Source organism: Copidosoma floridanum, unplaced genomic scaffold, assembly GCF_036245765.1.
Source record: "Copidosoma floridanum isolate Cflo_tuat_1 unplaced genomic scaffold, Cflo_Japanese_pri ptg000021l, whole genome shotgun sequence".
In the NCBI taxonomy this organism is placed as follows: domain Eukaryota; kingdom Metazoa; phylum Arthropoda; class Insecta; order Hymenoptera; family Encyrtidae; genus Copidosoma; species Copidosoma floridanum.
In genome coordinates, this window is record NW_028321898.1 from 21151736 (window position 1) to 21178714 (window position 26979).

Here is a 26979-nt window from a genome sequence, read left to right on the forward strand (position 1 = left end):
ATTTTATCAAAAACTGTTGGGTTTCGTATCACCGATGCTTACTCGCTTAAAAAATTATTGTAATAATAAATCCACTAATAAATTGTTGAGTTTCTATTCACCGATGCTTACTTGCCTAAGACATTATTCTATTGATAAATCCACAAAAAATCTCTGAGGATTCTAATCGCCGATGGTTACTCGTCAAAAAGATTATTTTATTAATAAAATCACCCAAAATCTGTTGGGTTTCTCATGACTGATGCTTACTCGCCTAAAGGCAGATATTACTGACAAATCTACTGAAAACTTGTTGGGTTCCAATAATCGCACGTGCTTATTCGCCCAAGAAATTATTTTTTTAATAAATCCAGTAAAAAATAGTTGGTATTCTATTCACCAATGCTATCTATTCACCTACTATCAATGTTGCTTAGTTGTAATTTAACTTGGATATTTAATAAAATTACTCGTAATGCCTGAATCTTTAGTACGGCTTCGAGTAACAGTTCGAGTGAATGGGGTCTTTATCTGTAGTCTGATAGATTCAAGATTCAAATTACCATTAAATGATGGTTGAATCGCAATTGAATTGCATTTGAATACCTTTTGAATCTTTTTTAAATCGCCAATGAAACTTTTTCAAAGACAGCCGTTGTTTAAACGTAAATCTCTGAACCTCAATTTTTAGATTCAAAATATTTTACCGCTCACATCGGTATATGCATTGGAATGCAGTAGTAAAAAAAACTTTATTTGGCCGGTTTGATATGAAAGTCTATTTTTAAATTCATTGACATTTATTGATCACGCCAAATAAAAATGACACATTAACAGTTATAAATGAGAAGTTTCATCGAAAAAAAGCATATTGCCTACTGTCAATGTTGCTTAGTTGTAATTTAACTTGGATATTTAAAAAAATTACTAGTAATGCCTGAATCTTTAGTACCATTCGAGTAACAGTTCGAGTGAATGGGGCCTTTATCTGTAGTCTGATAGATTCAAGATTCAAATTACCATTAAATGATGGTTGAATCGCAATTGAATTGCATTTGAATACCTTTTGAATCTTTTTTAAATCGCCAATGAAACTTTTTCAAAGACAGCCGTTGTTTAAACGTGAATCTCTGAACCTCAATTTTTAGATTCAAAATATTTTACCGCTCACGTCGGTATATGCATTGGAATGCAGTAGTAAAAAAAACTTTATTTGGCCGATTTGATATGAAAGTCTATTTTTAAATTCATTGACATTTATTGATCACGCCAAATAAAAATGACACATTAACAGTTATAAATGAGAAGTTTCATCGAAAAAAAGCATATTGCCTACTGTCAATGTTGCTTAGTTGTAATTTAACTTGGATATTTAAAAAAATTACTAGTAATGCCTGAATCTTTAGTACCATTCGAGTAACAGTTCGAGTGAATGGGGCCTTTATCTGTAGTCTGATAGATTCAAGATTCAAATTACCATTAAATGATGGTTGAATCGCAATTGAATTGCATTTGAATACCTTTTGAATCTTTTTTAAATCGCCAATGAAACTTTTTCAAAGACAGCCGTTGTTTAAACGTAAATCTCTGAACCTCAATTTTTAGATTCAAAATATTTTACCGCTCACGTCGGTATGTGCATTGGAATGCAGTAGTAAAAAAAACTTTATTTGGCCGGTTTGATATGAAAGTCTATTTTTAAATTCATTGACATTTACTGATCACGCCAAATAAAAATGACACATTAACAGTTATAAATGAGAAGTTTCATCGAAAAAAAGCATATTGCCTACTGTCAATGTTGCTTAGTTGTAATTTAACTTGGATATTTAAAAAAATTACTAGTAATGCCTGAATCTTTAGTACCATTCGAGTAACAGTTCGAGTGAATGGGGCCTTTATCTGTAGTCTGATAGATTCAAGATTCAAATTACCATTAAATGATGGTTAAATCGCAATTGAATTGCATTTGAATACCTTTTGAATCTTTTTTAAATCGCCAATGAAACTTTTTCAAAGACAGCCGTTGTTTAAACGTAAATCTCTGAACCTCAATTTTTAGATTCAAAATATTTTACCGCTCACATCGGTATATGCATTGGAATGCAGTAGTAAAAAAAACTTTATTTGGCTGATTTGATATGAAAGTCTATTTTTAAATTCATTGACATTTATTGATCACGCCAAATAAAAATGACACATTAACAGTTATAAATGAGAAGTTTCATCGAAAAAAAGCATATTGCCTACTATCGATGTTGTTTAGTTGTAATTTAACTTGGATATTTAATAAAATTACTCGTAATGCCTGAATCTTTAGTACGGCTTCGAGTAACAGTTCGAGTGAATGGGGCCTTTATATGTAGTCTGATAGATTCAAGATTCAAATTACCATTAAATGATGGTTGAATCGCAATTGAATTGCATTTGAATACCTTTTGAATCTTTTTTAAATCGCCAATGAAACTTTTTCAAAGACAGCCGTTGTTTAAACGTAAATCTCTAAACCTCAATTTTTAGATTCAAAATATTTTACCGCTCACGTCGGTATATGCATTGGAATGCAGTAGTAAAAAAAACTTCATTTGGCTGATTTGATATGAAAGTCTATTTTTAAATTCATTGACATTTATTGATCACGCCAAATAAAAATGACACATTAACAGTTACAAATGAGAAGTTTCATCGAAAAAAAGCATATTGCCTACTATCAACGTTGCTTAGTTGTAATTTAACTTGGATATTTAATAAAATTACTAGTAATGCCTGAATCTTTAGTACCATTCGAGTAACAGTTCGAGTGAATGGGGCCTTTATCTGTAGTCTGATAGATTCAAGATTCAAATCTCCATTGAATGGTGGTTGAATCGCAATTGAATTTCATTTGAATACCTTTTGAATCTTTTTTAAATCGCCAATGAATTTTTTTTAAAGACAGCCGTTGTTTAAATGTAAATGTTTGCATTTTTTTTAGACTAGAAAAATCTTGTAGAAAAATGCTGGTAAATGTATGTGTATAACACGCTGAGAAAAAAAGATTATTTCGATGAGCCGTGATTAGATTCATATGAATGTTCAGTTTTATTGAAAACAAGAATTATTTGATCATTTCATGAAATGAAGGGAACTGAATTGATGTAAAAATCAAGGTAAATATGGTTTCTTTATTAAGGTAGCTCCCTTGTCTACTGCTCTAGTCAAGTAGGTGAGTTTCACTTGTGTATATATACGTATATACGTACATCAGTGTTCGTATTCTGCTACAGTCATTTATAACCATGAAGCTGATTTTTACATCTTCCTTGGCAAATATCTTTGAAAAATGCCTCATTACCAGCATTTTACATGACAGGATTGAGAAGAACAGGGATTTTTCTACAAGTACATCATAATTTGTCTGCTCAGATTTTTTATTGTGTGTTGGGAAATGCCTGTAAAGCTGATATTTTTATGCTCTGCCATTTGAGCTCGTGTTAAAATATTCAACTTTAAGCTAAAATATCTCGAGATTTGGCTCCACTTGTGGTATAAACAAGGACACCATTGGATTCAGTGGATTAAAATCTATTGAATGAAACATACTTCATTCCGTAGGATTTCGCAAGGGAGCTATCTTAATTAGTATTTTTACACCTGTCGATGTTTGTGTCATGTGATATACGTTCTAATTGAACTATATTTATCAATATTATTCATCACAGTAATAACAATAACAAACGTGTGTACATTAATAATTGAGATGAAAGTACTCCGATATAACCAACCATGTGTTATTTTAAATAAGTAATGGTGCCTATTACAAAGGCATACAAAACAAACTTGTATAATATATATGATGTGGGATCCAATTATTATCAAAACGATGTTTAAACATCAATATCTTGAAAAGTTTCTAATACAATTATACCATTTTATTATATATCGTAGGTCAATTTCACATTAATTTTATTAGAGATTCAAAAATGATACAAGATTCAACAGAGATTCAAATAAAGATTCAAATCTTTTGAATCCCGTGGACAGCCCCTCGCGTGCAATACATGATTTTTCATGCCCCACAGTGACTGGGAATATTCGCGGTAACTTTTCTCAGCAGTTAACCACATGAGATGTTATAAAATTAGTAGTAAGTTAAAATAAATTTTACGTTAAATTTTTTAAATAAATAAATTATATGACAACATGGATTTACAAGTGATTTAGGCTAAATTTCAAGTCCAAAAGTTGTCAAACTGTGGCAAAATTTTATTAATCGCTTGGAGTTTTCGTAGCCGATATTTTTATCTTCATCATTCTCATTCGATAGCCTAATTGATAAGAGTTATCGGATGTTTTGTTTAAATTCAAGAGAATTCTTAATTTTATTTTTAATTTTTGACTAGCAGCTACTGAAGAAGCTACAATGAAACGGTATCAAACTTAAAATAAAAAAAATATTATTTAAAAATTTGCGGCATTTCTTCCCGGGTGTGTAATTATAATTTCCTTTCCTTTCCTAGCAAACATGATAATTGTGTTAAAATACTTTTCTATGAGTAAAGAATGCGAGTTTTCACCTGAGAGGAATGTTGCAATTTCATCTCTGAGATCAGGGGAAGAAACATTGTCTTTCAGTGGGGGGTATGATAAAAAATAATTAACAAAACTATGTTACACTGATTTTTGTGAGTGACAACGATTTTCAAAAACTTGTTAAAATTTTTTCGGTACCATAAGGCCGGTGATTTACTGTAGAATTATTCGTGTACACACGTACATACATGTACAAATTTACGCAATTTTACTGCTCCGCAGCAATAATTTCCTGCTTTTATTGTATAAGGTTTTACAGACACTGCTACCTATTTGTGTATATGTTCGTGGGCGCGTGCGTATGAGCGTTGGAGGGAGTAATATATTTTTATCTCACATCTTTTTTTAAAACCTTTTTTTTATTTCCCATCTTTTCCAGGGGCACGCGAGTCTTTTATGCAAGCCGTAGGTAACCTCAGATGACACGACACTCTATATGTTTTTCGAAAAGAAGCTGTTCGACTTCCGGATATCCGAAATAATCCAGCTATTACTCTAAAATCGCAAGGTCAATTATTTTGCATACTATAACCGTGAATCCATCGAAGTATTTCATTTTTGTTGAAGAAAAAAAAAACAAACAAAAAATGTATTGTATGCCTGGCGGACACTGGAAGTATTTTGCACTAAATGATTCAGGTTTTTTAAACAAAGCAGTTACATTATACTTAAGTGTCGTTATTTTCGATAAATTTTCATCATTTAATTTATTTTGCTTGTTATCTCGGGTATCATAACCGGCCTCGATAAAACAAAAAGTGGTGTTGTTGAACGGGATAAGAGAGGCACGGAAATCTCAGCACTTTTCTTGGTATTATTAAAACAACGATTTATTTTTCGAGTTCGAAATAAATATTGCTCAAGAGTTTTGTCACGTTTTTTTATTTTTTCGTAACTTTTTTATCTCAAAAATCTCGGATTACCGTTTCGGGAGGGTCATGAACCGTGAAAAAAATTGGTAGCACAAAAATTTGCAATCAATTTTTTTTACGGGTTTTTTTTTCAAGTGCAAAACAAATAAAAATTTGTTTCGAGCGATTATAACAGAAAAAAATTGATTAAAAAAAATGAGCGGCTGAGTTTACACAAAACTTTCCGGTCTTGCATGCAAATCACAATCAACTACCAGGCGTCAAAGAGAGAAGTATAGTTTAAATTATAGAATTTCATTTTAATATACATTCTAAGCTGTAATACGTAGTTAATACAAGTCTTCGACTTAGAATTTTTTCCGTGAATATAATAAAAAATGTATGTATTGTGAAATGATTGTTTGATTATATTCAGACGATTTTTGTTATCGAAAGTGTTAGGATGCAATTAACACGAAGGTGTACAATACAAAACAGTGTATTTTTAAGAGATTTAAAACACTGTTTTCAAAATTTTCTCCATAAATGCCTTATAAGAAAGTTTGATGTTATAACACGACTTTTTTTTTAATTTTATGAATTGTACAACGTTTATGTTCAACACATTGTTAGAAGTTTTAATTTTTTGCTGTTAAGAATGGGTGTTTTTACTGCTTTCTTACGTATAATGATTTATTATAAAGCCCCTGTATGCTGCAATAAAATGTATTTTTGAATGAATTGCGATTCATGAGGATCAACAATTTTATCTTCCAACTCGGGCCTTTAAAATGTGTCAAAAGTTGTATTGCTTTTTTTTCTCTACAGAGCACTTCAGTAAAAATGTTCGAGATTAGTTTCCTTTGGTGAATCCTGTCCAAATTATCAGTTTAGATTCTGTACACTCAAATACCCTCTGAATTTCAGTTCAAATCGGATAATAATTATTTGAAATAGTCAAAATTCTTTGTACGTCAAAAACAGACATTTATGAAAAATTACATTGTACCTCTAGAGTATTCTTATGTGTTTGTCCTTAATGAAGGAAGTAATTGGAGTGAGTCATTTCGCAATATCGACTCGTAATGGCGGTGAAAGTTGGAGTCGGCTTTAACAACGTTAAAGTTATATGTATACATGAGCTATTTTTGTATGTATATGCTGGCTAGATGCTTTTGTCGATACTTTTGTCTTCTCTCAAATGTGGCATTGTATACCAGTGCACGTTCGTCTCATTTATGTATACATATGAATGCAGTACATGGAAAGTTCCACGGAAAATGCGTAATTACAAGACTCAAATAAAGTGATTTTTCTGAAAAACGTCTTCAAGAGATAATTTATTGAATTATTTGGGTCTTACAGTCATACTGAGAATATGAAAAATTACGAACGCACACAACAAATGATACATCATACTTTTTCAGAGTTTTAACAGTTAAACACGGGAAAAATTTCCTAGAAAATATAGTTTACTAATAATCTTACCCGATTCCAGCTGTTACCATAAAAACTTAATCAAAATATGTCAAAAACTTATTTGTACTTGATATTTTTAAGATGTGATTTTAAATATTTATTTTAAATATACCTTTTTTCCACTCCGTTGACCAACATGTACATTAAAATTAGACTTAGGCGAACTTGGAAGAAATAAAAATTCGAGCAAGAAAATATCAAGACATGTGTTAAAAGGTTTATCGTACGCCAAGACTCTAGTTTTTGTTTTGAAAAGAGAAATATCTTATATCGCGCCAAAAAAGTAGGTATATATGTATATAAAAAAAAAAAAAAAAAAAACGCAGCCCAATATTATACTACCAACAAATTCGTGTGCATATCGATTATTGACATACGTAAGACAGTTAATCCTTACTACAGCTAATTTATTTATGAAGTAATTTAAGGTACATACCTGGTTTCGGATTTTCCTTTCATCCACTGGGGTAAAAATGTAGCTTCTCCAATGGACCGGTCAGTCGGACGTGTGGATCCCATTTTGGTCAAACTTTTGTTTATGTAACTTTTGCCTGATCGTTCTTTTATTTAGTAAATACCGTTTTAAGTTCAATTTTTCAACTCAATGATTGACACAGACAAGTTTATAAATTTCTTATGACTGAACAGTACTTTAAACAGAATTTATTGATAAATAAATCAGTTGAAGATCGTTGAAAGTTAATAACGATGATGGTAAAGATGATGCAGGATGATACTGTACACTTGAATAATTGTCTCCTGGGCTTTAATACTAAACGTATGTAGTTCCTAGGAGTAAGACCCAGTCACCATTCTAAGGATCTGTAATCAACAAAACAAAGACAATATTTTGAAACAAAAGGGTAACTTGTGTTTTAAATGTAATTTATTACAAAGCAGTGTTTAGTAAAACACATGGCCAACTCATACTGGAAATTTCCTATGTACTACACAGTTACATCATAGCTACTGATAGTACAAAAACTGTACTTTTCATCCTGCTCTCTATCTAATCACGAATTAAACTAGACACACTCATCAACTACAGTATTGATGATAACAAATCTCGTATTAGTAAATAAAATAACTCAAATGAAAAATCAATCAGCCATTTATACTAATAGTTATGACTGTTTTGACATTACCCTTAAACTACTTCATCCAAGTTTCAATCATCACTGGGTGCAAAAAAATGCACTCGCAAATGCAGCTAAGCAATGTAAATCCACTTCTCCCATCCATCACTGCAGTTTCTTTCCTTACATAATTCGAATTTCCTTGTTCATTAAGCAAGAGACAAGAGCTTGTACTTTATTTATATTTCTGTCAGTGAGAGCCAGGGTGCTTCGGAAGAATCATATGTTAACAATCAGCTGTTCGATGGATATACATTACAACTTTGAGTGTCATAACATACCTTTTCTTTTCGTTACGCAAGATTTTAAAGAATTAAAGGTACACAAACTTAAAATTATCAAAAAAAATCTCACAAAATATCACACAACGCTATTAAGCAACTTTCTTACAATGAGTGCAACAAAGACAGAGAGAAAATATATGTATGACTTATCCATACATTGTGAACACGACACTACACAATTCTATGAAAGCTATTCTGCTTAATACAATAGGTAATTGTATGCCTATACATACCTATGTGTACCATATATATAATACATCATAAGCGCAAATCGGAGCAGACCAAAATATGGCGGATCAGATATAAGAGGGAAAGCAAACTTAGATTTAATACGTTAATGCTGTTCTTTGGTACAGACGCATACTCAATAGCATAAGTATGTTTTATTATTAAAAGAGTAAGTAGTCATCCCTGGTGGCGTTTACGTTTTGAAATCACTCAACAAAAACACAATAACTAAGTATACGTATGGTACTCACCCGACTCTTTCTGTTGTTTGTGGAATTTTTCAACACCGACCCCATAGTTCACCAGCTGAGACTCGAGTTGTGTTCTTCTTTCGCTTTTATTGTTTTACGTACTTATACGCCAACAAAGAAAGCAATGAAGCTAACGTTTAAGCTGCCCCGTATATGAGCAGAGGTGCCAGAAATTAGTAGTTACAAGTTTACAACTGCAGAACTGCAGGGTACGAAATGTACGTGTATGCGCATGTGACATGCGACGATGCGACTGAACACTGAACTATGAACGTAAATACTATACGAATCTACGAATACGATGCGTTTGGACGGTGGGCGCAGTTAACTCACAAGTGGCGCTGTACTGGTGGATGCAATTGGAACCAAAACCTGTCATAACGTCATAAGGTACCTGTCCAAACTTTTAGCGGGGCAAGAGCAAAAATGAATGAGAATATTAATTTGTGATTTATTTGAGTACTTAATATGTTTGTGCCTTTTAATTAAATCCAGCGACTTATTTGGTACTCCCCAGTCCCCACACGACATAAAATCAAGTATTGAATTGAAAAATGATGAAAAAGTATTTGACTGTTGGTAATTGCAATAAGCATATAGTTGCAGCACTAATATATTTAACAACGTACTCATTATCTCTGGTGGTAATGCAGGCATGAAAACTGTTTAGAACAACATGTACTGGTGATGTTACAAAAAAAATGGGGAAAACAAAATGTACAAAAGAGATGTACTTAAAAACCATGTATCAAACAATTCCTATAAATAATTTTTGCCATGGTGAGGAGAAAGAGTCGAAATATAAATAAAGTTCCCGATTTCCCTTCAGGATTAGTTGATGCTCTACAGTATATATTTCAAAGTCTAATGGAATGCTGACATAGAGATCTATGAATGTAGTATAATGCGATTTTCAGTGCATCACGCGTTTTTTTTTACATTTCGAATTATTGATAGGTTTTAGTTACAATTGTACCCAATATCAGTAGGGCGCTACCTTTCAGTTCAGAGAAAATAATTAAGAAAATTTGCAAATTTTACCAAAAGGAGCTAGTACTACTATATCCATAGACATATAAGAAATATAGACTACTCGTAATTATTATTGTAGCGCCACTGCCCTAGGTTAATTTCCATATAATAGTACAATAGTAGTGAGTTTCAAAAACGGTGAGAGAAGGCTCATGACAGTCAGCGCCACTAGCTTTTCTACATGTTTACACGTTGTGGCGTGATTCCAAAGTTTTGAGGGAATTCTAAGCCTTAAGGCTCTTAAGGGCAGTTCGGAGAAAATTGTAGTTTCCTACCTTATCGGTAAGGTTACTTTAGGTGTTTTCCGCAATCGTCATACCATGCAGCAAGTAATTTAAGGTTGCGCTTTACGTTACCGTCAGGTCGGTAAGTCAACTACCTTGAATTAAACTGGCGCTCTATTCCGTAATCTTGCCAGTTAAAACAACAGACGACGTGAAAGTCGAGAAAAAAGTGAAGATTTCATCGCTGTTGACTGTCGTCTGCTGTTTTAACTGGCCAGATTACGGAACAGAGCGCCAGTTTAATTCAAGGTAGTTGACTTACTGACCTGACGGTAACGTAGAGCGCAACCTTAAATTACTTGCTGGTGACGATTGCGAAAACACCCTTTAACTGCATAGCTTTATAACATTATTTATTAAGCAGCTAGCTATATTTTATGGAAAAAAATCGAAGGTGGGTATCTGTCTCTCTCGCACATTACCGAAGGAGACAGATATCCACGTTCGATGTTGTGTCTCCTTCTACTAGTGCTTCATCAGCGCCGTATATAAGAACGAGCAGTCTATGTTTCTTGTATGTCTATGCTTATATCTCTCTATGGCTAATAGCCATATATGGCTATGGCGCTATGGTTGCATACATATATACACACTTTGCCGTCAGCTATAACAAGCACGTGGTTTTCAATATTTGCGTGGTAGTTGGGTTGGAAGTTTTTGTTTGGCCAATAAGTGTAAAAAAATGCCTAAAATCAGGAAAGTGCATAGAAAAAAAAAATTCCGAGCAAACGTTAATCGTAAAAGACTCCGGAACAAATTGAGGAAACTTCCAACTATCGAATGGTAAGGAGTTATACTAATTTCATTCGACACATTTATTTGTATCTGTACTTATCACGATAATTGTTGATTCCAAAAATTTTAGTAAAGAAATCAAGGAGGCATGGTCGGAGAAGTCGTCCATTGCCACAAATTTAACTCAAATGGGCCTAGCCTATGATCCTAACAAAGTCTTGCAAATTCCAAACATAAAAAAACACATGTTACAGTCTGTAACGCAGAACAAAATTGATGGAACCGAAGAAAGTGATGGGCTAACATCTAGGAAGAAAATCAGAAAAGTAGTGCCGAGAAAGGCACATGTTGCTAAAATTTTGGAGGAAGAAGCTAATTGGCCAAGGGCCAGGCTTTTTCGTCTACCTAACAACGAAGTTCAGTTTGCTACATACATGATGGACAAATACGGAGACGATTACGAGGTATGTAATAATGTTTATAAAATTGTTTTTTAATGACAAACCATAAAGTTGATTGTTTTTACTCAGGCAATGGCAAGGGATCATAGGAATTACTATCAGTTAACATCATGTCAAATAAGGCGGAAGATTGAAAAGTTTAAGAGTATCCCTGAACAGTATGCCAAGTATTTAGTTGAGAAAGGAGAAATTGTTTTGGATGATCCAACTCCACTAAAAGAAATCAAACCCCAAGATATTTTAGTGGAGCCAGTAAAAAGTACATCAAAATCAAAGAAATCGAGGAGGAAGAAACAGGCTAATTTACTTGAAGCTGCAAGAGAAGACGAAAACAACGACGAAGTCGATTTCACTACAGTCCAAACACTCAATGACGATGATGAAGTTCTTAATTCAAAAGAGGTACAATCTAATGGAGAAAAGAAACTGAAGTTGTTTTCAGATGATGAAAATATACCAGATGAAAGTGATGGTGAAGTTACTGATGATAATGGCAATTGTTCTGATAGTGATGAAAATACCGATATGGATGAGGGTGGTGATGAAGGTGATATGGTAGTCAATATTACAAGAAACAAGTCAAAATCCAAAAGTCACGCATCAAACAGCTTACTAACGAAAATGAGTACTAAAAATATTTCGAAGGATAAAACAAAAAAAATAACCGGACAACTTAAAACACAATTAATTTCTCGAAAAACCAGTATGAAAAAACAGAAATCTAAGAAATTTAAACTTAAATAAGATAAAAATTGTACAAATAATTTTTTTGTATTTTAGTTTTATTTTATGGGATTATAAAATTACAAGATTTATAAAAATATAAGTTGTACTTTTCTTCCCCCAACTTGTGTAAAATTGTATTGAAAGTCTGCCGAAATCTATGTGATTCGGTGACTTGAATTTTTTACTTATTTATATTTACTGACTAGAATATAACTTTTCAGCTTCCTTAGCTAGATCGGTGATTTTGTTCGAAGCTTTAATACAATATTTTTCTATATAATTTCTGCTGTTTGATTCAGTCTCATCTAAAAAATATCTGTAAAGTAAATCTTGGCTTAGTCACCAATTTATTGTCAATTGCTTGTAAGATTTAACAGTTTTTTTTCACCTGTAATTAATCATAATTCCACAGCTTTGTGCCATTCCTCGTGGCGAAGGATCTGCCATCCAATTCAGTCTCCACATTACAGCTCCATTACGTAAATGGAAATTAGCTGAAAATTTCAGCAAGAAAAGTTACCTTTGGACTTATACTGACATGAAGTTTATTAGATACTCACCCACATTATTCAATGCGTAGTTTCGCCGTTTTTCTTGGTACAAGTACCACGCACAAGATCTTAACAACGGTTCTTTTAGAGAAGCTGCCAACTTTGTGTCATTTACCCAAAGAGAAGTATTAAATGCCTTTTTCAAGTCTAGGTACAAATTATTCATACAACGTATCTGACTGTTATTCAAATCAGCTGTTATGGTTTCTTGCTCCGTTTTTGTGAATACTTGGTTTATGTCTCTTTTCATTCTATCTAGAAGCCATACTCTGAAATTCGGTATAGGCGACAAGGTTGAAAATTTTTCTATTCCTGGAAACTCTGCAGTTATATGCTTTGCCACTTCTTTTATTAAATAATTTCCCAATTCAATCCCCTTCAAATTAAAATGGTGGGTGAATTTCTTACTTCAGAAATTTTATGCATTAAAATATTTACTTGCAAGCCAATTTGGGTAGAAGCTATTGAATAGAAAATAGCAGCTTTAATTTTGGACTTATCTTCGTCCACCCTCTCTTGATTGCTTAGAACTCTGCCAACAATCCGATTTTCTGCTTCTTGGATTCCTTTGACAGAATCTGAAAGCCATTAATTTCTATTTATGAAAATTGTATGTCTTATTTCAGTAAAAAGTGGTAAATCAGTTGCACACCAGGAATTGTATCGCTTAGTGCTGTATGTAATACAACTAAAGGTTCCCTCGGCATAGAAGGATGAGTGAAAATAAAACATCTCCTATATGGCCCGACACGTCTCTTGAGGTCAGTCCAGTTTTTCACAGGGTGAATGGCTTCGTAATCAGAAACCTGCAAAAATTGCAAAATCAAATACTTAGCTGTGGAGCAAAAAAAATTTTTCAAGTAGGTATTACTTTTTGTAGAATATCACAGGGCGTCTGCCAAGTAACTCTTTCAGCTTTCATAAAGCCAACTGAAAACCATAAGTATAACAAATCTTTCAGAGTACCATCCATTACACTAAGATTGATAATATCACTGGAGTCTCTGGAAGACTGACTTAGGAGATCCTAAAAATATTGTTTTTGATTAATATATCATATTTTTTTCAAACTATTCTTGAAGATCGAGTTTATATACCAGAACATTTGCTCTGAAATCAACCAAGAACTTGACACCGCTCTCCAATCTCCCAATGAGTGCAAATAACCAGTGATAAGGGGCTAAAAGTGCTTCCTTCAAAGCTTTTTCTCTTGAGATCAGCTGGCTTGGATCGTTTGGCTAAAATACTTTTCAATTAGACAAGCTCAGTTTAATGTAATCATGACCGAGTTTTAGTAAAATTTCGTTGACAAAAAACCTTAGTGCACGCAATTCTTTTTGCAATTTCACATATTTTTTCATGATTAATGGTGTATTTTCTGGCAAGTAGTAGCAAGAATTTTGATCGGTCATCCGTGTTGAGTGCGTTATATCTTTTACAAAGTGAATCTATTTTCGACTGTAAAAAAACCAAACGATTGAAAATACCCTACACCTTTGTAAAAAATCAAAAGTGTTTATACTTGCCTCGATTATCCAACTGCTGTAGTTACTTTTTCTCAAATCAATGATATTTGCAAGTTCTTCGTTAATTTGATTTTCATTCTTTTGTGCACCGGCATTGTCTTCAAATCTTGCAATTACATTGCTGTGAAAGAGATGCAAAGTTGGATGACATCTCAGTAATTTTGGCTGTTGCAGCAGAATTGAAACCAATAGCTTCATTTTCTAAAGGCGCGGAAAATCTTGTCACTTCTTCATGTACACACATGTGTATACCTGTAACATTATTATTTGCAGATGTACAATACACTATCACTTAGCAAACACCTCTCACTTTAGAAATATTCGAGATTAATTTTTAACATAATGAATAACATAATTTTCCATATACATAAATAATTTCAATGATACAGCTGATTTTTATCACCCATACAACTGACACAGTAGTTTTTTCGCATTTTTGAGTAAAGACTATTTATCAAACACTTAATAAAAAGTTAAGTAATTTGACTGACCAGCAGGACGGAAATAAATTATTTTAAAGCACAAGTGTATGGCGAGAGAATAAAATAATAAGTTGAATATCTCACCTCAGTTATTACCTAAAGTAAGTATATGTATATATATATATACTTATATAGTTAAAGGCCACGATTACTCGTGCACGCTGCGCAGAAAGAAAGAGCTGCGGATTGGATAAAAAAAAAAAGTTCCCCACTACCACATTACGGAAAAAATCGGCTTTTAGTTGGTTTTCCCAAATGAAATTTTTTATTTGTTCTCGAATTGATAAATAATTAATTCTCTATTATTGGAGGCAAATTGGACATTGATCGCGTGTCTTACACTTTAAATAACTTTCCAAAATTCATACAATTTGTAATTAAAATTGATAAGTATTTCTTCGAGTGCAGTTTTGTTGCACTCGTGGTACTTGCATTTTTTCAAGTAGTAAACATTTATTTGTATGAAGTTTTTTCAGCACCTTGTTTATTTTATGGATACCATAATACTTTTTGATAATAAAATTGATTAGAAGCTAGAAAACAATGTAAATACGAATTTTTTAAAATCTGCTGACAATTTCGCATGAAAAATCAGCTCTGCTCCTTTCGTACTCCATATTCTGGCTGCCAAAAACTGGCCAGAATTTGTGCTCAGTCAGTTACAATTATTGCTATAGGTATATTTTGCAAAGAATGCAGGATATCTGTGTTGAACGCTTTAATAACACGATACATATAATATATACCACCAGAAGTCATGATTTTGTCTTTTATCAAACGATGGATTTTATTATAGTGTTTTGTAACGTTCACACAAGTAACATGTATAGCAGTATTAGCATATGTTTTTACGCATCAATTGTATGAGGAAATCTACGAAAAATATCCCGTTTTTATTCCCCATTTCAATTAAAAAAATTTTTTAAGCCACACCCTTGAAACCGGGCTCATATCACTCGTAGTGTGGTGTACTATGAGGAAAAAATTTTTAACACGAGGTTCATAGTGAGGGTGACACCTTTTTTCCGCGATTTACATGTTAATACTATATATATACATATGTGATAGCTACATATATAATTTCAACATGTAAATCGCGGAAAAAGGGTGTCACCCTCACTAAACCTACGAGTAAAATGAACCCTGTCTCAAAGGTGTGCCACAAAAAAGGTTCCTTTTTTATTAAAATGGGGGACAAAAACGGGATATTTTTTGTGGATTTCCTCATATACATTAGTTGTTACTTGGAAATTGGCTATTTTGAAAATGAATAGCCCTTTAAAAGGTTGGCGGAAAAAGCCTACCTTTCAATTATTACTCCATGTGCAAAAGAAACGGTGATATCATTGTCACGCGTCTTCACATCATTAGTTTACAAATCATTAACGATTACCACCGATTGCAATCGCACGTAATGAATAATGCGTTTGGTCGAGGAGAAGCTTGAAAACGGTTTTTACTATCTACTAGTACACCTGTGGCGTCTCACGTCTCACATCTCTCGCGCTTCAGGCTCTACTCGCCAGGTGGCCAAGCCCCTAATAGTTCGCTCCCGTCAAGCGGCGAAATTCCCACACGATTACTATATAAGCGCGATCGAGATAACCTAAGCCCACACCCCTTCTGTGTCTAAGGCAGAGGGAGCACGTCATCAGCCTTACTGATGAGTCCTGGCGTGCTCTCGGGACGAAACTCTTTTTTTCTCTCTATAGACGACGTCTATACGATCTCTATACACCTAGCAGAAATCATATTAGCTAAAAGTTTTTTTGCAATATCAACGAGCAAATTTGCTTTATTTTACTAACACGTGCTAAATTACTGGCAACATTTTCAAAAATCATCCTTTAGTTGGATTGTCTTTTGACCAGTAAAAGTCAGACCTATATTTTCCACGAGATTTTTCACGGAAAGCAATATACGTACCTGTAGCTGTTGTTGCAGGGGCGGCGGAAGACCTGTTAGCGCGGGAAGCAGTGGCCGTACCCAGAGATGAGTAGAGAGATTGCTAACGCCAATGCTACGGCGTGAGACAACTTTTTTCCACTGATCGGGGCGACCCGCCGCGGCCAGCCGTCGAACCAAGGCGCACATTTTTCGAGAGTGCGAGACTCGTATCGAAGAGCGTGCGCCTACAAGAAGAGAAGTGGATTCGCGTGGAAATGAGCATATAGGCGCACATTTTGGCGACACGTATAGAAGTAATAGAAGGGGTATACCGAATGTGTGCCTACGAGGAGAGGAGTGGAAATGTTGACTATAGCTATATATCTGAGCGCACAGCCAAAGCAAGCGACGACATGAGTTTTTCTCTTTTGACTGCAACCGAGTATATGCTATATATATTTAACTGACTCTTACTCTCTCGCTCTTGCTTGAATGATATCTATCAATCTTACATTCGATTAAATCGTGAAACTAAATGCTCATATAATTATATGGACAGAATTTGATAACATTTTTTTTTTCCGTACGTTAATACTTAATTTAAAATCTAGTATTATTTTGAAAAAATGATCAGCTTAATTTTTTTAAGGATAACAGTTCAGCTATAACCACTGGTTAATTATTTTTCCTCATCATAATTGTTATGAACTGTAGGACAAGCCCCGGAGGTTATCGATGAACATATGTGACTTTAAGATCTCCTACCCTCGAAGTTTCGATAGCTAAGGTAGGAAGGGCTTATGCCACTACTATTCTCGTTTTGCTATCTGAGGATCGATTCCAACTGTCGGCAAATTTTTTTTTTTAACGTGATTCATCATTCTAGTTTATTTTCTTTTTATTTATGTTTTATTTATGTTTTATAAATAATATTAACAAACCCTTTTTTCCCTATACATCGAAATACATTTTTTTAATACTAATTATATTAAATAATTTCATAAGCTGATACTTATCGTTAGCATGGCCATTTCGGAATTTCATAATAACAAAATAATTTCTTAGGATATGAGTATAATTCTTACATTTAAAACTCCAAAGAAAGTAAGAGAAAAAAAATCCTTATACATAACTTTCATTAATTTTTATTTTTTTTTTTCCAAGAAATGATTAAGCTGTTCTGATCGATCTTTTTATCTATCTATACAATAATCATAATCTTCGGAGGCACAAGAAAACTTACATAAAACTCCCTAAACATTTATTTTCCGTCTTTTGTTGTAAAAAAATTTTAGGTATAGCAGCTATACTTATTGTGTTGATTAAATATGTAATTTCAATTTCAATTACATAATGTTGGTTCTAGACCAAACTTTTAATTAGCGTATGTAAGTATCAAAACTTAATACCTTTGAAAATCATGCAACAAAAATCTGAACAGTAATGAAAAACAGATCTTATATATCAAGTTAACTGTTACGTTACTTAAAATTTTTACCTGGTAGTTACAACCACTTGTCACTTACATTATGAATTTCAAAAAAGTAAAAGTTTAACCTTGAACATAATTTTCGATAATTTATAAGAATTTTTATGAAATTCCGAAATGGCCATGCTAACGATAAGTATCAGCTTATGAAATTATTTAATATAATTAGTATTAAAAAAATGTATTTCGATGTATAGGGAAAAAAGGGTTTGTTAATATTATTTATAAAACATAAATAAAACATAAATAAAAAGAAAATAAACTAGAATGATGAATCACGTTAAAAAAAAAAATTTGCCGACAGTTGGAATCGATCCTCAGATAGCAAAACGAGAATAGTAGTGGCATAAGCCCTTCCTACCTTAGCTATCGAAACTTCGAGGGTAGGAGATCTTAAAGTCACATATGTTCATCGATAACCTCCGGGGCTTGTCCTACAGTTCATAACAATTATGATGAGGAAAAATAATTAACCAGTGGTTATAGCTGAACTGTTATCCTTAAAAAAATTAAGCTGATCATTTTTTCAAAATAATACTAGATTTTAAATTAAGTATTAACGTACGGAAAAAAAAAAATGTTTTGATATCAAATTCTGTCCATATAATTATATGAGCATTTAGTTTCACGATTTAATCGAATGTAAGATTGATAGATATCATTCAAGCAAGAGCGAGAGAGTAAGAGTCAGTTAAATATATATAGCATATACTCGGTTGCAGTCAAAAGAGAAAAACTCATGTCGTCGCTTGCTTTGGCTGTGCGCTCAGATATATAGCTATAGTCAACATTTCCACTCCTCTCCTCGTAGGCACACATTCGGTATACCCCTTCTATTACTTCTATACGTGTCGCCAAAATGTGCGCCTATATGCTCATTTCCACGCGAATCCACTTCTCTTCTTGTAGGCGCACGCTCTTCGATACGAGTCTCGCACTCTCGAAAAATGTGCGCCTTGGTTCGACGGCTGGCCGCGGCGGGTCGCCCCGATCAGTGGAAAAAAGTTGTCTCACGCCGTAGCATTGGCGTTAGCAATCTCTCTACTCATCTCTGCCGTACCATATAACTTTTTTTCGCCTCGGGGGCCAGTGTTTATAACATAGGCCAATGTACAGAAAAATAGTTACATGGTACGGTCCCTGTGGGTCGCCGGATTTTGGCTTCTGAACTAACCTTCTGTATTTGGTTCAATTCAAACTGCATTAATTATGGAACAATCGATAGAATGCGAACGCACCCACAGTATCCATACATGTATAGAGATCGAAGAGGTCGTCTATAAGAGAGAAAAAGGTGTTTCGTCCCGAGAGCACGCCCAGGACTCATCAGTAAGGCTGATGATGTGCTCCCTGCCTTAGACACAGAAGGGGCGTGGGCTTAGACTTTTTTTTTTTTTTTTTTTTTTTTTTGATGGAACGAGGAGGGGAAATCTTCCTAGACGAACCAGAAGAACTGGAACAGTGTTGGATTCGCCAAGCGTGTCTGGCGCCTACCAACTAAAACCAAACCTCCTCGAAGGGCTCAAACCGTGAAGGCTTATGCTCCTAGAAACAAAAGAATAAGAGAGAGAGAGGGAGAGGGAAAAAATAGAGAGTATACGACGAAGATCGGTGGCCACCTCACAGTCAAAGGGATGAAAGGAGGGGCTCTCGCGCTTAATAGCGAAGCAAGAATTTAGGGCCATAAGGCGGTGTGCAAGATTTTTGTAGAAATGTGTAGGTGGGAGTGAGTGTATGTGTGAGCACACTTTGTTTGGTGTAGATGGTGGTGTGCTTGTGTTGGTATGTGATTGTGTTGTATAGGGGATGAGGGGCCGTTTGTGAATGGCTGGGGGGAGTTAGGGCTCCAGAAGGGAGCAAGGGCGTCTGATTAAATCTAGATGCCAGGGGGAGTAGTTTGCAATCGCGGAAATAGTGGGATTAGGATGCTCCGAGATGGACGTTCGGAGCCTTGCGGCGAGGATAGGTGCTGCCTGTATTGGTGGAATAACGTTAAACTCCCTGATGATTTGGGAGTTCCTAATGAACCAGGGAATATCCATGACCGCCCTAAGCATTTTCATGAAAGGGCCTTGGATAACCTTAAGACGAGATTCACCTGCTGCTCCCCATACTGGGATGGCATATGTGAGGATGCTTTTGATGATGGCGTTGAATGCACGAAGTTTCGTTTTATGGGATATTATTTTGTTGTTGAAAAAGGGTTTTAATTGTATAAAGGCTCCGTAGGCCTTGCTGCGAGTATATTTAATATGGCGAACCCAGGTCATTTTGCGGTCCAGGATGACTCCTAGGTATTTGGCAGAGTGGCTCCAGTTTATCGCGACTCCGTTGAGTTTTACAAATGTGTGGTTTTTTGGGGTTCTCCGTGAGAAGAGTACCGCGACGGTTTTTCGGTCATTGATTACCTGTCTCCAGAAGTGGTACCATTCGTAAAGAGTGTGGATATGTTTGTTTAGGAGGATTGTGGTGTTTTCCACTGTTTTGGTGGTGCGACAAATAGCTACATCGTCGGCATATGCAAAGGTGTGTATGCCTTCATGCTGTGGTAAGTCGTAACAAAAGACGTTAAACAGGGTTGGGGATAGCTTAGAGCCCTGAGGGACTACGGCTGTGATGGGGTGGTTGTTGGAGAAGGAGTCACCTACCCTTACTCGGAGTGATCTGTTGGTGAGGAAGGATTTTATTATGCCGACGAGATAGTGAGGGAAATTAAGGTGGATGAGTTTGTATAGCAGACCTTCGTGCCAGACCCTGTCAAAGGCCTGTTGAACATCGAGGAAAGCCATAGCTGTGTGGAGTCTGAGATTGTAGCTGTCGCTCAGGTGTTCGGCGACTCTCATGAGCTGATGAGCAGCCGAATGCCTGGCTCTGAAACCGTGCTGGATGTTGGGTAGGATGTTGTTGTCTTCTATGTGTTTGTTAAGGCGGGTGAGGATAACACTTTCGACCGTCTTGCTTATTGCTGGCAATAAGCTGATGGGTCTATAGCTGGTGGGGGAGCTAAGTGGTTTCCCTGGCTTTGGTAGGCAGATAACTGTAGCTTCCTTCCAAGCTGCGGGGAAGTAGCGGAGTCGCATTGCGGCGTTAGCAATATTGCATATTGCCACTGTGTGTTTACGGGGAAGTATTTTAAGTACGTTGTTTGTGCTGCCGTCCTTTCCCGGGGCTTTGCGATTTTTTTGGGAGCGTAGGATAAGACTGATCTCTGCTGGTGAAGTGGGAGAAAATTCATTTTCATGGAGTGAGTATTGGTGGACTTCGCGGTTAATGTTGGAGTGTTCTTTCTCTAAGTCCTCGGGGCTCGGGTTCGGGGAGCACTGGTTTTCAAGGGAAGAGGCGAGTATTTCGGCTTTTTCGGAGTCAAGGGAGAATTTAGAAGTTCCTTGTTGGAGGGGTGGGAGAATGGGACGCTTGTTGCGGAGTTTTTTAATGACTATCCAGGCACTGTTAGGGTGTTGTTCAGCCTCTGCAATAAAGTTGTTGAAACTTTGGTTGCGGAGGTCGGAGACTTTGGAGGATACTTTATTTTGGAGTCGGTTAAGTAAGGTTTTTAGGTCGGGGTCCCTGGTGCGCTGCCATGTTCGGCGAATTCTCTTTTTTACCTTAATTAGGTTCTTGAGGTTTTGCGGGAGGTTTAGTTTAGTGGGAGATGCAATTGAGGTGATGGTGGCTTTTTGGGTGCAGGAGTTAATGTCTTTGGTCAGTTCATCAACTGCCGTGTCTAGTTCGGCGTGAGATCTGATCGGTTTGATTTTGTAGGGAGAGGATTCCAGGTTGTATTGTAGGAGAAGCCAGTCAATGCGGCTTGTGGTAACAGGTGTCAAATGGGGCGTACTGGGGATAACTAGGTAGACAGGATTGTGGTTACACGGGAGGTCTGGGGAGGTCCAAGGATCATTTAGGATGGTTACTCCTTTGGAAAGGAAAATGTCAAGGATGTCTGGGTCCTGAAGGGGGGAGCTGGGGTAGTGGGTGGGTTCCGGTGGGACGTCGATGCTGATATTGAGATTATGTAATTGTTTGAGGAGAGCGTGGCCTTTGGGATTGTCGTGTGCGCAGCCCCAGGCTTGGTGCTTTGCATTCAAGTCACCAGCCACAACGGTGGGGGTATTACAATTGAAGAGGTGCCTCAGACATGAAAGTTTAAGGTCCTCTTTGGGTGGAGAGTAGAGAGTGATGATTCTGATTGAGGATGAAGGAGAGGTGTACACTTCGATGCCAACTGCTTCGCTGTTAGCTGTGTCCGTGTTGATGGCTCGGTGATGAATTCCTTTGCGGATGAGGATCGCCACACCGCCACCTAGGGAGTTAGGTCTGTCTCGCCTATAAACTGTGTAATTGGGAAGAAAAAGGGACTTGTTTGGGTCGAGTTTAGTTTCGGTTATACATGCTATGTCGATGTGTTTTTCCTGTAATAGGTGTAAAAGTTCGGTGGATTTGTTTGAAACGCTATTTGCGTTCCAATTAAGAAGGGTTAGATTGTTATTGGGTGTATTATACATAAAGTGAGTTAATAATGGCGGAGGTAAGTTGGGCAGTGAATTGAGCGACTGCAGCCTGGATTGTGGTTTGGAGTGCGTTTGTGGTGGAAGCTTTGGTGGGTGGGTTGTTTGTCCCTTTTTGTTGTGTGGATTGAGTGTTAGGGTTAGAAGCTACTGCGTTAGCATAAGAGAATGCAGGTCGAGTGTTTGAGGAATGGTGTGGATTCTGTTTCGCAGAGGTGGATTGTGTTGTGTTGGTACCCTTTGTTTGGGAGGAAGTGGATTTTTGTGGAGTTTTAGTGCATCCTCTATAAGTTGCGCGGTGAGTGCCTTTGCAATTCACGCAGCGAGGGGTGGCTTATTTATCGTCCTTTTTGGGGCATGCGGGGGTGGCGTGGTCGAGTCCGCAAAAGGAGCAGACGAAAGGGGCGCGGCAGTATTTAGCCGTATGAAAAAATTTCATACAGCGTCGGCATTGCGGGATCTCTGCGGATTTACGCTTGGGTTCGACCTTAACACTAAGGCCTCCAAGCGAGCGGAGGTCGAAGATGGATTTTGCTTGGGGAGAGGAAGAGTCTAGGTGTACAACAACCAGAGGCCAGATTTTGTCGGCTTTACGCATGCGGAAGACGCTCTTTACTGAGGGGATTTTTGTGCGGAGTTCGTCCAAGATGTCGGGCTCAGAAGCTGCTTCATTGACACCACGAATTACAACGATGAGATCGCGGTCTTGTTTGAGCTGGTGTGTGGTGTACTCTATTTCGGCTTTATCTAACATTTTTGTTGTCGTGCGGAAGCCGTCAACCGTCTCCATGTACAGTCTTATGCCATCTGTGGTGTTGACGGCTCTGCGTAGGGCAATGTCGTTTTCGGTTAGGGCTTTGTGGATTTTTGAGAAGCGTTTTTTGTCGCGAACTACTATGGGGGGAGGGCTTGGGCCCGGTTTGGCATTCTCTTCTTCTTCGGAGGAGTCTGAGTCAGAAGATTCAGAGGCTATATCAGCGATGTCGTCGGGATCTTTTGTTGGGGTTACGGTTCTCTTTCGCTTGACGGACGGTTTTTGGGGGGCCTGGGAGGGTTGTCCGTTAACGGAGTGTTGATCCACGGGCTTAGCAGAAGGTACGGTGGCGGGTTTAGCAGCTAGAGACATGTTCGCTTGAGCGAGAGCGGTCTCGGTTTGTGACAGCCGTGATTCTAATTCAAGAATCTTACCTTGGAGAGTTTTGATGACGTTGATCAGTGCTGCAGGAGACAGGTTGCTGGCGTCATGTTGGCTTGTGTCCATGTTGAACGTGTCAGAATCGGGATGCATCCTAGGAGGTAGGCGGCGTATGTTGTCCAGCTCTGGGTTGCAGGTGAGTGAAGGGGCTAGCGAGGGGCAGTCAAGTTTGACCGCGACCGTAGGCCGCGGTTACAGAAGGAGTTAACTGTTTGCCGACGCGATCGCGGGGGGGGGGGGGCTAAACAATCTAATAAAATAAGCAATACGTCACTACGACGTTAATTTAATAGCCCTGAGAAGGGCTGAACTCAGGAGAGTGTCTCAACTGTTAATAGCAAGTGCGTAGCGGACGTGCGCATGAAATACGTGCGTTCGGTACGACGTGCGAAGAGCGACTGTGTGTGGGCTTAGACTATCTCGATCGCGCTTATATAGTAATCGTGCGGGAATTTCGCCACTTGACGGGAGCGAACTATGAGGGTCTTGGCCACCTGGCGAGTGGAGCCTGAAGTGCGAGAGCTGTGAGACGCCACATCACTCCCCGCCTAGTCACGACGATGGTGTAACCGGGAGGAAGTGACGATATGGGCTCTGTTCGGAAATGATACGTTGGTTAAGTTTTTTGTTGGTACCTACCCCCACCCCAACTTAACTAACCGACCGTGTGTTCGCACATGTATAAACAATAGTTAATCAGCTGATCATGTTTTGGCGCACTTTGAGCGCTTTCAAGTCCTCTCTTTAACCACAAAAGCGCTTAAAGAGGTCGTCTATAAGAGAGAAAAAGGTGTTTCGTCCCGAGAGCACGCCAGGACTCATCAGTAAGGCTGATGACGTGCTCCCTGCCCTAGACACAGAAGGGGTGTGGGCTTAGGCTATCTCGATCGCGCTTATATAGTAATCGTGCGGGAATTTCGCCACTTGACGGGAGCGAACTATGAGGGTCTTGGCCACCTGGCGAGTGGAGCCTGAAGCGCGAGAGATGTGAGACGCCACACATGTACATAAGGGCTTATTGTCAAAGGTAAGGTTATTCTGTACACGCACATCGCACAAGTCGTTAAGTACTGTATTTTATTGAACTACCATTAAACTGTCTTCGATTAATTATTTCGTCATAGTCAAAGTATATTTTTTAGATTACATACATGGTACCTCTTCCGTAAGTTTATCAGTTAACAATTGGGTTGGAGGGCTGGATCAAGTGTATTTAAGGGATAACTGCAACAAAGGGGTCTTTCATGTGTACTCTGCGAAAGCTCAAAATCGTCATTGGCTGTAATGTATGCTTCATCAGATCCCACCTACCATGCGATTGCTGGGGCAGTCAGCGGCTGCTTGACAAGATTTATCTGTCAACCCTTGGATGTTGTCAAAATAAGATTTCAGGTAAAAGCTGATTCCGTTTCTCTTACAAGTACTTAAGTTTTATAGAATTTTTTTTATTAATCAAACACAATATTCATTGAAAGTATTTTTTACTCATAGCTACAAGTGGAGCCAATAAAAAAAGGTACTACCAGCAAATATCAATCAATGTTACAGACATTTAGGCTCATTTCAAAAGAGGAAAGCATCTATGCACTTTGGAAAGGCCATGTTCCAGCCCAATTGTTATCTATTATTTTTGGTACCAGCCAGGTATGAATGAAAATGTGATTACATTAATCATTTGGGTGATATTTTTGTCAAGTTTGTTATTTATAATTTCAGTTTTATACATACACAATTGTAAATCAATATTTAGAAACTTATAGTCTCCTGAAGGAAAAGGAAAAAACAGTTCATTTTATTAGTGGAGCTACAGCTGGCTGTTGTGCTACCATGATTACTTTTCCCCTGGACATTATAAGAACCAGACTGATTGCGCAATCATCTCAGAATATAGCCTACATGGGAACTCTACATTCATGCAAGCAAGTATTTCTATTATTTGAAGCTTTGGTCCTATTTTATTTGAGAATCAAGCAAATGTGTAAATAGTACTTATTAAATTCATATCATTTATTCTAGGACAATATATAAAACTGAATCTTTCAAGGGTTTCTTTCGAGGCTTGTTACCTTCATTACTTCAAATTGCACCTCATGTTGGTCTGCAATTCGAAACGTATGAAATTATAAAAGACTTCAAGTTTTTGCCACACAACGAGGATGTTGTAAATATTTTAATGTATAATAAAATGTTGAAAACGAAAAAAAACATATAGAAAAAATTAATTTTTAAATCGTGGTTTCCAGCATCATCACAAGCAGGTGGGAATTGTAAACAGCCTGGTAGCTGGTTGCATAGCTGGCCTGGTGGCGAAAACTATTGTCTACCCTCTTGACTTGGCTAGAAAACGACTGCAGATACAAGGATTTGAGCACGGAAGAAAAGGTTTTGGTGGATTCTTTTACTGCACAGGTCTGAAGAATTGTCTTTCCCTGACAATACAAAAAGAAGGAATATCTGGCTTATTCAAAGGCTTAGGACCTAGTCAGTTTAAAGCGGCTTTAACCACTGCATTTCATTTTACTTTTTATGAACAAGCTTTAAACGTAATTCAAAATGTTGCTGGCACAAAATAAATCATCAATGCTTGTGTCAATTAAGTTGATAAGTAATAACTATGTTAAGCCTGTAAAAATATTATAATCATACTAGCTGATGGCGACTTTGTTCATAAAAAATGAAGTATTTTTATACATTTTTTCCTGAATACCCCACTGATTATTTCAATACGTTCTCATGTATTTGCAAAGCATACAGACCATTTACATCTGTATTGGAGATGCATCTGTATTACACTTTTGAAAGGTTAATTCAAATATCTTGTCAAACGATGCATCGGTTGCAATTTCTAAAAATAAATTATTTTGATATACAAAAACGAGTAAGCACTAGTTCTTTTACTTATTATGAAGCACGTATTGTAAGAAATTAATTAAATGACATGTTTACAATTTTCACACTTTTTTGAATGAATTCTAACAAAAATAATACAAATTTGTGGATAGCTACATGTACTTAGGTATATCATAAATCATATGAGTTGCAGAAGTTATATATAGAGCAATTATAGTACATGATGTGGCAATCCAATGTTTTTTGCTTCTTTCATAATAAATGTAGTTATTTTATGGTGGGCACAAAGTGCAACTGCCGCTTTCATAACGTTTAATGAGTGTTATTGTTATTATATTTTTATTATTAGGTATACTCATTGGATTTTGGAATGGTAATAGTAATATATGTCGCGCGCATGGAGTAGGTGTGCGGATATGGAATCCGTACGCGTCCGTACGGCGTAGTGTACGGAACCCTTAGCCCATGAAAGT

The 26979-nt window shown here is 36.6% G+C and overlaps 4 protein-coding genes across 10 annotated transcripts in view; 2 read left to right on the plus strand and 2 right to left on the minus strand.

Moving 5' to 3' along the window:
- LOC106645305 (uncharacterized) overlaps positions 1-9044 on the minus strand; it is a 40837-nt gene extending 31793 nt beyond the window's left edge. Inside the window, exons 1-2 of the mRNA XM_014361149.2 lie at positions 8781-9044; positions 7318-7703 (exon numbers count right to left, since the gene is read on the minus strand). Coding sequence (XP_014216635.2) covers positions 7318-7400 — 83 coding nt within the window. The 5' untranslated portion in view covers positions 7401-7703; positions 8781-9044. The remainder of the gene's footprint in view (positions 1-7317; positions 7704-8780) is intronic.
- A 1656-nt stretch (positions 9045-10700) lies between these two features.
- On the plus strand, positions 10701-12062 carry LOC106645288 (uncharacterized). The gene is made up of 3 exons (XM_014361126.2): positions 10701-10879; positions 10962-11295; positions 11362-12062. The coding sequence occupies exons 1-3, from the start codon at positions 10779-10781 to the stop codon at positions 12034-12036; spliced, it is 1110 nt and encodes a 369-aa protein (XP_014216612.2). The 5' UTR covers positions 10701-10778; the 3' UTR covers positions 12037-12062.
- Positions 12063-12126: 64 nt separating this feature from the next.
- LOC106645299 (malonyl-CoA decarboxylase, mitochondrial) lies at positions 12127-14502 on the minus strand. 3 transcript variants are annotated; one of them, XM_014361140.2, is made up of 10 exons: positions 14463-14502; positions 14096-14347; positions 13887-14027; positions 13667-13807; positions 13441-13596; positions 13222-13375; positions 13008-13147; positions 12579-12945; positions 12407-12512; positions 12127-12334 (listed from the first exon to the last, which is right to left on the minus strand). In XM_014361140.2, the coding sequence occupies exons 2-10, from the start codon at positions 14291-14293 to the stop codon at positions 12214-12216; spliced, it is 1524 nt and encodes a 507-aa protein (XP_014216626.2). In that variant the 5' UTR covers positions 14294-14347; positions 14463-14502; the 3' UTR covers positions 12127-12213. The 3 variants fall into 3 exon arrangements, with proteins under 3 accessions (XP_014216626.2, XP_089450297.1, XP_089450298.1); XM_089594171.1 differs by having other exon boundaries at positions 12268-12323; XM_089594172.1 differs by lacking the exon at positions 12127-12334 and having other exon boundaries at positions 12418-12512; positions 12583-12945.
- Positions 14503-24606: 10104 nt separating this feature from the next.
- LOC106643672 (mitochondrial thiamine pyrophosphate carrier) lies at positions 24607-26534 on the plus strand. 5 transcript variants are annotated; one of them, XM_014358899.2, is made up of 6 exons: positions 24607-24683; positions 24799-25048; positions 25148-25300; positions 25373-25575; positions 25673-25817; positions 25900-26534. In XM_014358899.2, exons 2-6 carry the CDS (start codon positions 24941-24943, stop codon positions 26227-26229), a joined length of 939 nt encoding a protein of 312 aa, XP_014214385.1. In that variant the 5' UTR covers positions 24607-24683; positions 24799-24940; the 3' UTR covers positions 26230-26534. The 5 variants fall into 5 exon arrangements, with proteins under 5 accessions (XP_014214385.1, XP_089450454.1, XP_089450452.1 ...); XM_089594328.1 differs by having other exon boundaries at positions 24621-24683; positions 24781-25048; XM_089594326.1 differs by lacking the exon at positions 24607-24683 and adding an exon at positions 24689-24723.
- Positions 26535-26979: the final 445 nt, after the last annotated feature.

What these genes read in the sequence shown, in the direction of transcription:
- LOC106645288 (XM_014361126.2), top strand. Translation starts at nt 10,779, where the DNA reads ATGCCTAAAATCAGGAAAGTGCATAGAAAAAAAAAATTCCGAGCAAAC. An exon ending in AAACTTCCAACTATCGAATG is followed by an intron (nt 10,880 to 10,961) that starts GTAAGGAGTTAT and finishes CAAAAATTTTAG; the next exon opens with TAAAGAAATCAAGGAGGCAT. An exon ending in AATACGGAGACGATTACGAG is followed by an intron (nt 11,296 to 11,361) that starts GTATGTAATAAT and finishes GTTTTTACTCAG; the next exon opens with GCAATGGCAAGGGATCATAG.
- LOC106645299 (XM_014361140.2), bottom strand. Translation starts at nt 14,293, where the DNA reads ATGAAGCTATTGGTTTCAATTCTGCTGCAACAGCCAAAATTACTGAGA. An exon ending in ACTAAGCGATACAATTCCTG is followed by an intron (nt 13,148 to 13,221) that starts GTGTGCAACTGA and finishes AATGGCTTTCAG; the next exon opens with ATTCTGTCAAAGGAATCCAA. An exon ending in CTACGCATTGAATAATGTGG is followed by an intron (nt 12,513 to 12,578) that starts GTGAGTATCTAA and finishes TGAAATTTTCAG; the next exon opens with CTAATTTCCATTTACGTAAT.
- LOC106643672 (XM_014358899.2), top strand. Translation starts at nt 24,941, where the DNA reads ATGTATGCTTCATCAGATCCCACCTACCATGCGATTGCTGGGGCAGTC. An exon ending in TTATTTTTGGTACCAGCCAG is followed by an intron (nt 25,301 to 25,372) that starts GTATGAATGAAA and finishes TTATAATTTCAG; the next exon opens with TTTTATACATACACAATTGT. An exon ending in GGAACTCTACATTCATGCAA is followed by an intron (nt 25,576 to 25,672) that starts GCAAGTATTTCT and finishes CATTTATTCTAG; the next exon opens with GACAATATATAAAACTGAAT.